We start from the raw sequence: 12698 nt of genomic DNA, 5'->3' as shown, positions 1-12698 counted from the left end.
TAAATTACAACAACAAAAAAAGGGCTGGAAAGGGCTGGCCTGATTCCCCACACACCTGCTCCCCAGCAGGCCCCACACCAGCCAGCGTACAGCGGCACCCCTGAACACAGACCTCCACCACCTCAAGGACAACACGAGCCAGCGTACAACAGCAGTCCTGAACACAGACCTCCACCACCTCAAGGACAACACGAGCCAGCGTACAACAGCAGTCCTGAACACAGACCTCCACCACCTCAAGGACCACACCAGCCAGAGCAACAACAGCTATCATTGGCTGTAGTTTCCTTTTCACCCTGAACAGACAACACCACAACGCCTTTCAACTTTTTCTAGTTTTTGTTACATACTAAAGTATTTAGATTTCCACTGTGTTATATTTTACACACTTGATTTTTAACTAAATTTTAACTTAAACCTTTACATACTTTGAAAATGTGGTTACAGTTTGCAATTACTTTAACTTTTGCACTGTATTATATTTTGCACTAAGTTGCTGTGTTTTGAACTGAATTGCATGTTTAAGATATTACATTTATACTCTTAAAATCCGTTTTTTGGTCAACCGTTTTTTTTTTTTTTTCAACCGCTTTTATCCATACTCAGTGGTATGGTAAACAATGCAAGTATTTAGATAAACAACAACATTTAGGTAAACAATGCAAGTATGTAAGTCCAGCTATACACACCATTGCAAGCATCTGCAACTCAGTGAGTTGAAGTCCAACACTACGGTCAAGCCATTCCACATATTTACACGTCTGATGGTGTATGTAGCTTTGAACCTTTAAGCCTTTTCCAGAGATGACAATTTAACCAAAAATTAAAGCAGTTGAACCTTCTGGACCTTCTGACACGTATTGAAAAGGGGACCGTTTTCATGAGAAAGCTTTAAATAAAGGTTAAAATAAAGGTCATGTGACATTAATGTCCAAAACACAGTGACCTTACAGTACACTCCCTCCATAATAAATATCTACATGTCTTGACTATCAGAGAGTGATGTAAGACAAATGAAAAAGAGACAGTGTTATCAAACTATTCTTTATTAAGCGTAAACACAAAACAAATCTACAATAATGTAATGTAATGATCTTTTCACCTTCTCCACTGCGGTCCCGTCGATGTGGATAGGGGCGTGCTCCCTCTGCTGTTTCCTGAAGTCGATCAGCTCCTTCGTTTTGTTGATGTTGAGTGAGAGGTTATTTTCCTGGCACCACTCCGCCAGGGCCCTCACCTCCTCCCCGTAGGCTGTCTCGCCATCGTTGGTAATCAGGCCTACTACTGTTGTGTCATCTGCAAACTTGATGATTGAGTTGGAGGCGTGCTTGGCCACGCAGTCATGGGTGAACAGGGAGTACAGGAGGGGGCTGAGCACGCACCCTTGTGGGGCCCCTGTGTTGAGGATCAGCGAAGTGGAGGTGTTGTTTCCTACCTTCACCACCAGGGGGCGGCCCATCAGGAAGTCCAGGACCAAGTTGCACAGGGCGGGCTTCAGACCCAGGGCCAAATTGCAAATTGAAGTGGGTCTAGGGTGGCAGGTAGGTATGGTAGAGGTGATATGATCCTTAACTAGTCTCTCAAAGTACTTCATGATGACAGAAGTGAGTGCTACGGGGCGATAGTCATTTAGTTCAGTTACCTTTGCATTCTTGGGTACATGAACTATGGTGGCCATCTTGAAGCAAGTGGGGACAGCAGACTGGGATAGGGAGAGATTGAATATGTCCGTAAACACACCAGCCAGCTGGTCTGCGCATGCTCTGAGGACGCGGCTAGGGATGCCGTCTGGGCCGGCAGCCTTGCGGGGGTTAACACGTTTAAACGTCTTACTCACGTTGGCCACGGAGAAGGAGAGCCCGCAGTCCTTGGTAGCGGGCCGCGTCGGTGGCACTGTGTTATCCTCAAAGCCTGTGTCTGTACCGTCATGTGTTCCCCCTGGGGCTGGCCCGGCCCAGTCTGGCCGTAGTGGGCTTCATCTGTAACCTGGGAGCCATCAACCCTCTGGCTGAGATGCAGGCCCGCTCGGCCACCCAAGTCTTTAAAGGGTTACTAACACTGCACTCCATGCTGCAGGACATAAAGAGAGACACCAGCACCTGTTTGGAGCGGCACCCTCTCCAGGTGGACCATATCCCCTATCTTCACTCCATGGCAGAGGAGTTAGGGGTTCGACCCAACCTCCTAGCGTTGCTGCTGAGGGAGCCTGGTGTGGAGCTGCGTGTGCTGCTGGGGCCCAGTACCGTCTGAGAGGGCCAGGACAGTGGGATGGGGGCCCGCCAGGCTGCACTCACCCAGTGGGAGCGAGTAGCCCAGCCATTCAGGACCAGGATGGCTCCAGAACCAGAGAGCAGAACCAGAGCCTCCTGTAGTCTGAGACTGACTGGCGCTGTTCTCCTACTAACCCTCTACACACAGTCTCTTATCACACCAAAACAGACCTCCTCTATAAGATGTACAGTCTACCTGAGACCATTTCGGGGTGGAAATGAACAATACGGGTCTGTTGGCCACCATTTTATCTCCAGTGTTAAGATCACCCGCACAGCTGATCTCAATAGTCCTGCTTTCTCCCAATATTTTACAATATACAGGTTATTATCTTTCTGTAGAAATAAAAATCTGGTAATCGAGCAAACTAAGGGGTGATTTTAACTATTTGATAATCATTCAGTACAACTACAATAAAGTAATTTCTTGTTTAAGACATCAATTATACTGTGGCAATAAATCGGTTATGTGAATGGAAAACTCATGTTGGTGCACTCATTACGTTTTCATTTCCAAACGATGTAATCCATTTAATTGCAACTTGTGTAATTACGAATGGCTAAAATATCCATGAACTGTCCACATCTAAAATGTGTAACAAAATCAAGACAATCATGATTGTCACGCCCTGGCTCTGGGGACTATGTTATGTTGAGCCAGGGTGTGTAAGTCTATGTTTAATTTTCTATGTTGGTCTGAGTGACTCCCAATCAGAGGCAACGAGTGTCAGCTGGGTGTCTCTGATTGGGAGCCATATTTAACTGTTTGTCTTGCACTTTGTGTTTTGTGGTTTCTTGTTCCTTTTGGTTTGGTATCGAAGGACTTCACGTTTCGTTCTTTGTTTTGATCGTGTGATCTAGTAAATAAATATAAATATGTTCACCCGCAACGCTGCGCCTTGGTCCTCTCTGTTCGACGAGCGTGACAATGATTGAGTTAATATAATCTAATCAAGGTATTTCAGATGACACAAATTATATTCTAGTTATATTGATATGTTTATATGATTCATCGCATTGTCTGAAAGCGTACAAAGTACACTGAAAACATCAAAAATACATAATTTATACAGCTAAAAACAACAATGCGATGTCAAAACAAGTTGAAATTGAGGTTAAAGAAAGTGTGCTTCATCAATTTACCTGATTTTGCTAACCGTTACATTGGACAAAATCAAGACATCAATATTATTGGAAAGCTTTTTTGTATTAAGAAAATCTTAAATTACAGCTTAATTTGAGAAAATTCCTAATTTTCCATTAATCGTGATTAATGCTGCCATCTATCCATGGTTTCTGGTTAGGGTAGGTTTTAATAGTCACAGTGGGTACGACATCTCCTATACACTTCCTTATAAACCCACTCACCGAATCAGCGTATATATCAATATTATTCTCAGAGGCTACCCGGAACATATTCCAGTCCGCGTGATCAAAACAATCTTGAAGCGTGGATTCCTGTTTGAGTTTCTGCCTATAGGAAGGGAGGAGTAAAATGGAGTCGTGGTCAGATTTGCCGAAAGGAGGGCAGGGGAGGGCCTTGTATGCATAGCGGAAATTAGTGTAACAATGGTCCAGTGTTTTACCAGCACGAGTGCTACAGTCAATATGCTGATAGAATTTAGGTAGCCTTTTTCTCAAATTTGCTTTGTTAAAATCCCCAGCTATAATAAATGCAGCCTCAGGATATATGGTTTCCAGTTTGCATAAAGTCCAGTGAAGTTCCTTGAGGGCTGTCGTGGTATCGGCTTGAGGGGGAATATACACGGCTGTAACAATAACCGAAAATAATTATCTTGGGAGATAATACAGTCGGCATTTGATTGTGAGGAATTCTAGGTCGGGTGAACAGAAGGACTCGAGTTCCTGTATGTTGTTACAATTATACCATGAGTCGTTAATCATGAAACATACCCCCCCACCCCTCTTCTTCCCGGAGAGATGTTTATTCCTGTCTGAGCGATGTACTGAGAACCCAGATGGCTGTATTAACGGGGACAGTATATCCTGAGAGAGCCATGTTTCCGTGAAATAGAGGATGTCTCTCTGGCCTTGCCCTGATCTCGTCCACTTTGTTGTCTAGGGACTGGACATTAGCGAGTAATATACTCTGAAGTGATGGGTGGTGTGCGCGCCTCCTGAGTCTGACTAGGAGACCGCTCTGGCTCCCTCTCCTCCGGCGCCGTTGTTTTGGTTCGGCCTCTGGAATCAGTTCAAATGCCCTGGGTGGTGCGGACAAAGGATCCGCTTCGGGAAAGTCGTATTCCTGGTTTCGTAGTGCTGGTTAGTTGACGCCACTCTGATAACCAATAGTTCTTCCCGGCTGTATGTAAAAACAATTTTCTGTGATAACAATGTAAGAAATAATACATAAAAAAACATAATACTGCAAAGTTTCCTAAGGACTGGAAGCAAGGCAGCCCTCTCTGCCGGCGCCATCTTGGAACTTAAACAGAACAGAGAAGGCGGCAGGTAGCTTAGTGGTTAAGAGCGTTGTGCCAGTAACCGAAAGGTCGCTGGTTCTAAACCCCGAGCCGACTAGGTGAAAAATCTGTCGATGTGCCTTGGGCACTTAACCCTAATTGCTCCTGTAAGTCGCTCTGGATAAGAGCGTCTGCTAAATGACTAAAATGTAAATGTTTCAGTAGTCACCCTGGCTCAACGCCCCCTTCCTGCAAGCCTGCCGACGCCACAGTCATCCTGGCACTACTGAGTCAAAAATTGAAGTGCTTGTGTCCATGAACCTGTATTGGAAATAGTTTTTTTTGTTTTTTTTATCAGTCACACAGCATTGATATTACATTAGAGTTAAGACTGATGTTGAGTTACCATTCATTTAATATTAAGCTACTTAATTGGCCAGTACTCTTGAGTTGCCATAGGCTAGTATTGTTTTTGTAGCTTTACTGTAAATGTTACTTGGCATTCAACTTACAAGTTTTACCTTAAGTGGTGGTCGACGACCCCTTGTAGAATAACCTAACGCCATCCCTTCTGATTGAAGAAGTCTGTGTGACTGTCGAGTGGTGGGCTTTATGATGGGTATATGGTACCTACACATTGAGGGAATCCTTTGGCAAGTTGCCTGAATCTCCGGATGGTATCCCTCAGTGCATCTCCGGATGGAAACACAGTGTATTTGTCCTTCAACTTGAGCTCAATTGCAAAACATACATTGTGAAGGGTCGAACAGACGAATGCCCTCACTGACACCAAACTTGTGTGCGATGCATCTGAAAATAGAGCCTGTAGCCAGCCACCACACCGCAATAGCAACACGTTTCCTCACTGGCACTGCGACTCTCAACCGAGTGTCGGTGAGCTCAAGAAGTGGCCGCAACTCACTACAAAGAGTGTTCAAAGTCTATGTTATTCATCCTGAAGTTTCTCACCCAGTCCACTTCGGTGAAGTTTCCAACAATGTTTTCCCACCAGGTCCAAATCGGACGATTGGCCATGGCAGGTGCTAACGCTAGCTTCTTGTCGTCTTCTTGCCCTCCTCTGATACCTAATGTTACTATATGAGCTGCTCGCTCAGAGCGGGTGGGAGCTTCGGTCCGTCTAGACAAAGTTGCACGTATTTATGTCTGTATGGACCTCGGTAAGGCCATGTGTTGTCGCGATGCATTTAAAACTCGACCAAAGAGGTCAACATTTGTACCATCAGCAGCAGTTGTTCCTTGGAGAGATGAAGCCATGATGGATCTGAGCTCAACAAAATACATCTGTGAGTTTATACGCCTTCCAGGTCAATGGGAAGGTCAAGGGGCTGGTCAAGGGGCAGGTCAAGGGGCTGGTCAAGGGGAAGGTCAAGGGGCTGGTCAAGGGGAATGTCAATGGGAAGGTCAAGGGGAAGGTCAATGGGAAGGTCAAGGGGCAGGTCAAGGGGCTGGTCAAGGGGCAGGTCAAGGGGAAGGTCAATGGGAAGGTCAAGGGGCAGGTCAAGGGGCAGGTCAAGGGGCAGGTCAAGGGGCAGGTCAAGCGGCTGCAAGCGCATCTGTCACTTCAAGCCCCTGAGCCATGTCCGAGCCCTCTGTCAGCCCGAGCCCTCTGTCAGCCCGAGCCCTCTGTCAGCCCGAGCCCTCTGTCAGCCCGAGCCCTCTGTCAGCCCGAGCCCTCTGTCAGCCCGAGCCTTCTGTCAGCCCGAGCCCTCTGTCAGCCCGTGACATTCCCGTTGCTAATGTCAATTGAAAAGCTTATGTACATATTATGTAAATTGGTTTCGTCCCGATATCTCCATTCCAAGTCTCTTCAATGGTTATAGGCCCTGAGACTGGACCACTCAGGTTATAGGCCCTGAGACTGGACCACTCAGGTTATAGGCCCTGGGACTAGGACTGGACCACTCAGGTTATAGGCCCTGAGACTGGGACTGGACCACTCAGGTTATAGGCCCTGAGACTGGACCACTCAGGTTATAGGCCCTGAGCCTGGGACTGGACCACTCAGGTTATAGGCCCTGAGACTGGACCACTCAGGTTATAGGCCCTGAGACTGGACCACTCAGGTTATAGGCCCTGGGACTGGACCACTCAGGTTATAGGCCCTGGGACTGGGACTGGACCACTCAGGTTATAGGCCCTGAGCCTGGGACTGGACCACTCAGGTTATAGGCCCTGAGACTGGACCACTCAGGTTATAGGCCCTGAGCCTGGGACTGGACCACTCAGGTTATAGGCCCTGAGCCTGGGACTGGACCACTCAGGTTATAGGCCCTGAGCCTGGGACTGGACCACTCAGGTTATAGGCCCTGAGCCTGGACCACTCAGGTTATAGGCCCTGAGCCTGGACCACTCAGGTTATAGGCCCTGAGACTGGGACTGGACCACTCAGGTTATAGGCCCTGAGACTGGGACTGGACCACTCAGGTTATAGGCCCTGAGACTGGACCACTCAGGTTATAGGCCCTGAGACTGGACCACTCAGGTTATAGGCCCTGAGACTGGACCACTCAGGTTATAGGCCCTGAGACTGAACCACTCAGGTTATAGGCCCTGAGACTGGACCACTCAGGTTATAGGCCCTGAGACTGGACCACTCAGGTTATAGGCCCTGAGACTGGACCACTCAGGTTATAGGCCCTGAGACTGGACCACTCAGGTTATAGGCCCTGGGACTGGACCACTCAGGTTATAGGCCCTGAGACTGGACCACTCAGGTTATAGGCCCTGAGACTGGACCACTCGGGTTATAGGCCCTGAGACTGGACCACTCAGGTTATAGGCCCTGAGACTGGACCACTCAGGTTATAGGCCCTGAGACTGGGACTGGACCACTCAGGTTATAGGCCCTGAGACTGGACCACTCAGGTTATAGGCCCTGGGACTGGACCACTCAGGTTATAGGCCCTGAGCCTGGGACTGGACCACTCAGGTTATAGGCCCTGAGACTGAACTGGACCACTCAGGTTATAGGCCCTGAGACTGGACCACTCAGGTTATAGGCCCTGAGACTGGACCACTCAGGTTATAGGCCCTGGGACTGGACCACTCAGGTTATAGGCCCTGAGGGACTGGACCACTCAGGTTATAGGCCCTGAGACTGGACCACTCAGGTTATAGGCCCTGAGACTGGACCACTCAGGTTATAGGCCCTGAGACTGGACCACTCAGGTTATAGGCCCTGAGACTGGGACTGGACCACTCAGGTTATAGGCCCTGAGACTGGACCACTCAGGTTATAGGCCCTGGGACTGGGACTGGACCACTCAGGTTATAGGCCCTGGGACTGGACCACTCAGGTTATAGGCCCTGGGACTGGACCACTCAGGTTATAGGCCCTGAGACTGGGACTGGACCACTCAGGTTATAGGCCCTGAGACTGGACCACTCAGGTTATAGGCCCTGAGACTGGGACTGGACCACTCAGGTTATAGGCCCTGGGACTGGACCACTCAGGTTATAGGCCCTGAGACTGGACCACTCGGGTTATAGGCCCTGAGCCTGGGACTGGACCACTCAGGTTATAGGCCCTGAGACTGGACCACTCAGGTTATAGGCCCTGAGACTGGACCACTCAGGTTATAGGCCCTGGGACTGGACCACTCAGGTTATAGGCCCTGAGCCTGGGACTGGACCACTCAGGTTATAGGCCCTGAGCCTGGGACTGGACCACTCAGGTTATAGGCCCTGAGCCTGAGACTGGACCACTCAGGTTATAGGCCCTGAGACTGGGACTGGACCACTCAGGTTATAGGCCCTGGGACTGGACCACTCAGGTTATAGGCCCTGAGACTGGGACTGGACCACTCAGGTTATAGGCCCTGAGACTGGGACTGGACCACTCAGGTTATAGGCCCTGAGACTGGACCACTCAGGTTATAGGCCCTGGGACTGGGACTGGACCACTCAGGTTATAGGCCCTGAGCCTGAGACTGGACCACTCAGGTTATAGGCCCTGAGACTGGACCACTCAGGTTATAGGCCCTGAGACTGGACCACTCAGGTTATAGGCCCTGGGACTGGACCACTCAGGTTATAGGCCCTGAGACTGGACCACTCAGGTTATAGGCCCTGAGACTGGACCACTCAGGTTATAGGCCCTGAGCCTGAGACTGGACCACTGAGGTTATAGGCCCTGAGACTGGACCACTCAGGTTATAGGCCCTGAGCCTGGGACTGGACCACTCAGGTTATAGGCCCTGAGACTGGACCACTCAGGTTATAGGCCCTGAGACTGGACCACTCAGGTTATAGGCCCTGAGCCTGAGACTGGACCACTGAGGTTATAGGCCCTGAGACTGGACCACTCAGGTTATAGGCCCTGAGACTGGGACTGGACCACTGAGGTTATAGGCCCTGAGCCTGAGACTGGACCACTGAGGTTATAGGCCCTGAGACTGGACCACTCAGGTTATAGGCCCTGAGACTGGACCACTCAGGTTATAGGCCCTGAGACTGGACCACTCAGGTTATAGGCCCTGAGACTGGACCACTCGGGTTATAGGCCCTGGGACTGGACCACTCAGGTTATAGGCCCTGAGACTGGACCACTCAGGTTATAGGCCCTGAGACTGGACCACTCAGGTTATAGGCCCTGAGACTGGGACTGGACCACTCAGGTTATAGGCCCTGAGACTGGACCACTCAGGTTATAGGCCCTGAGCCTGAGACTGGACCACTCAGGTTATAGGCCCTGAGACTGGACCACTCAGGTTATAGGCCCTGAGACTGGACCACTCAGGTTATAGGCCCTGAGCCTGAGACTGGACCACTCAGGTTATAGGCCCTGAGACTGGACCACTCAGGTTATAGGCCCTGGGACTGGACCACTCAGGTTATAGGCCCTGAGACTGGACCACTCAGGTTATAGGCCCTGAGCCTGGGACTGGACCACTCAGGTTATAGGCCCTGAGAGAAAAGGCCCTGAGACTGGACCACTCAGGTTATAGGCCCTGAGGGCCTGAGACTGGACCACTCAGGTTATAGGCCCTGAGACTGGACCACTCAGGTTATAGGCCCTGAGACTGGACCACTCAGGTTATAGGCCCTGAGACTGGACCACTCAGGTTATAGGCCCTGAGACTGGACCACTCAGGTTATAGGCCCTGGGACTGGACCACTCAGGTTATAGGCCCCTGAGACTGGACCACTCAGGTTATAGGCCCTGAGACTGGACCACTCAGGTTATAGGCCCTGGGACTGGACCACTCAGGTTATAGGCCCTGAGACTGGACCACTCAGGTTATAGGCCCTGAGACTGGACCACTCAGGTTATAGGCCCTGGGACTGAACCACTCAGGTTATAGGCCCTGGGACTGAACCACTCAGGTTATAGGCCCTGAGACTGGACCACTCAGGTTATAGGCCCTGAGACTGGACCACTCAGGTTATAGGCCCTGAGACTGGACCACTCAGGTTATAGGCCCTGAGACTGGACCACTCAGGTTATAGGCCCTGAGACTGGACCACTCAGGTTATAGGCCCTGGGACTGGACCACTCAGGTTATAGGCCCTGGGACTGGACCACTCAGGTTATAGGCCCTGAGACTGGACCACTCAGGTTATAGGCCCTGAGACTGGGACTGGACCACTCAGGTTATAGGCCCTGAGACTGGACCACTCAGGTTATAGGCCCTGGGACTGAACCACTCAGGTTATAGGCCCTGAGCCTGGGACTGGACCACTCAGGTTATAGGCCCTGAGACTGGACCACTCAGGTTATAGGCCCTGAGACTGGACCACTCAGGTTATAGGCCCTGGGACTGGACCACTCAGGTTATAGGCCCTGAGACTGGGACTGGACCACTCAGGTTATAGGCCCTGAGACTGGACCACTCAGGTTATAGGCCCTGAGACTGGACCACTCAGGTTATAGGCCCTGAGACTGGACCACTCAGGTTATAGGCCCTGGGACTGGACCACTCAGGTTATAGGCCCTGAGACTGGGACTGGACCACTCAGGTTATAGGCCCTGAGACTGGACCACTCAGGTTATAGGCCCTGAGACTGGACCACTCAGGTTATAGGCCCTGAGACTGGGACTGGACCACTCAGGTTATAGGCCCTGAGACTGAGACTGGACCACTCAGGTTATAGGCCCTGAGACTGGGACTGGACCACTCAGGTTATAGGCCCTGGGACTGGACCACTCAGGTTATAGGCCCTGAGACTGGGACTGGACCACTCAGGTTATAGGCCCTGAGACTGGACCACTCAGGTTATAGGCCCTGAGACTGGACCACTCAGGTTATAGGCCCTGAGACTGGACCACTCAGGTTATAGGCCCTGGGACTGGACCACTCAGGTTATAGGCCCTGAGACTGGGACTGGACCACTCAGGTTATAGGCCCTGAGACTGGACCACTCGGGTTATAGGCCCTGAGACTGGACCACTCAGGTTATAGGCCCTGAGACTGGACCACTCGGGTTATAGGCCCTGAGACTGGACCACTCAGGTTATAGGCCCTGAGCCTGAGACTGGACCACTGAGGTTATAGGCCCTGAGACTGGACCACTCAGGTTATAGGCCCTGAGACTGGACCACTCAGGTTATAGGCCCTGAGACTGGACCACTCAGGTTATAGGCCCTGAGACTGGACCACTCAGGTTATAGGCCCTGGGACTGGACCACTCAGGTTATAGGCCCTGAGACTGGACCACTCAGGTTATAGGCCCTGAGACTGGACCACTCAGGTTATAGGCCCTGGGACTGGACCACTCAGGTTATAGGCCCTGAGACTGGACCACTCAGGTTATAGGCCCTGAGACTGGACCACTCAGGTTATAGGCCCTGAGACTGGACCACTCAGGTTATAGGCCCTGAGACTGGACCACTCAGGTTATAGGCCCTGAGACTGGACCACTCAGGTTATAGGCCCTGAGACTGGACCACTCAGGTTATAGGCCCTGAGCCTGGGACTGGACCACTCGGGTTATAGGCCCTGAGACTGGACCACTCAGGAACACTCAGTACCATTTGGAAAGCCAGTCTGGTGTGTCTTTGGCATTAAAATGTGTGTAAATGTCTCGCTGAAAAATATAACTATCCCAGGGTTAGATTTTCAGAAGACTGAGGTGGGTTTTCCTCTAACCTTTTACCTGGACTTTGCTCCTTTTATATTTATTTTGATCCTGAAAAACTCCCCAGTCCCTGCTGGTGACAAGCATACCCATAACATGATGCTGCCACAACAATACTGGAGACATTCTGACAAAAACAATAGATATATGTTACCCTAAGGTTGGTCAAATCTTATCAAAATTATGAACAGCTGTAGCGGCTGCCAAAGCCGCTTCCACCAAGTAATAACTCTGGGGGGTGAAGACATACGCAATCAATTCATCTTAATATATATATTTTTTTATATTGATTTGGAAACATTTCCAGAAATTTTCTTTCACTTTGAAAATGTGTAGTAGGTTGTGTAGATCGGTAGGAAAACAATCGCTATTTAGATGTAATTTTAAGGCAGCAAAATGTAAAGACTGTGTTAGAGGGTGTGTCGACTTTCACTAGGCACATGAGAGGCCATTACACACACGCCAAGGGCACATTCCAACGTACACTCAGGACAATGTTGGCTGTGTGTGTGTGTGTGTGTGTGTGTGTGTGTGTGTGTGTGTGTGTGTGTGTGTGTGTGTGTGTGTGTGCGTGTGTCTCTAGTCTCACCATTCCTGTGTTTCTTCTCCTTGCTAGGGCCCTTGCTGAAGGCCCGGTAGACAGGAGTCTGTTTAGGAGGGATGGTGACCTTCTCTATGTGTTTCCTCCACTGGGTCTGGAAGTATTCCTTCTTCTCTGTCTTCTTCTCTTTCTCTTGGTACACCTTTTCCTGGAGGACAGAAACGTTATTACAACGTTTATACAACTTGGTACTGCTTTTCCTGGAGGACAGAAACGTTATTAAAATGTTATTACAACTTTATTATGTACTATTAACATAACTTAGTGGCCTTGTGGTTAAAGTGTCCAACCTGAGATTGGAAGGTT

The 12698-nt window shown here is 49.9% G+C and overlaps 1 protein-coding gene across 1 annotated transcript in view; it reads right to left on the bottom strand.

Annotated features, from left to right (window-relative positions):
* Positions 1–12698, bottom strand: part of LOC121556274 (hormonally up-regulated neu tumor-associated kinase homolog A-like) — a 73528-nt gene that overhangs the window by 8984 nt on the left and 51846 nt on the right. Inside the window, exon 9 of the mRNA XM_041870174.2 lies at positions 12381–12540. Coding sequence (XP_041726108.1) covers positions 12381–12540 — 160 coding nt within the window. The remainder of the gene's footprint in view (positions 1–12380; positions 12541–12698) is intronic.

The sequence above is a fragment of the Coregonus clupeaformis genome, unplaced genomic scaffold, assembly GCF_020615455.1.
Source record: "Coregonus clupeaformis isolate EN_2021a unplaced genomic scaffold, ASM2061545v1 scaf0045, whole genome shotgun sequence".
Classification (NCBI taxonomy): Eukaryota; Metazoa; Chordata; class Actinopteri; order Salmoniformes; family Salmonidae; genus Coregonus; species Coregonus clupeaformis.
This window is presented reverse-complemented; position numbering and strand designations above follow the sequence as displayed.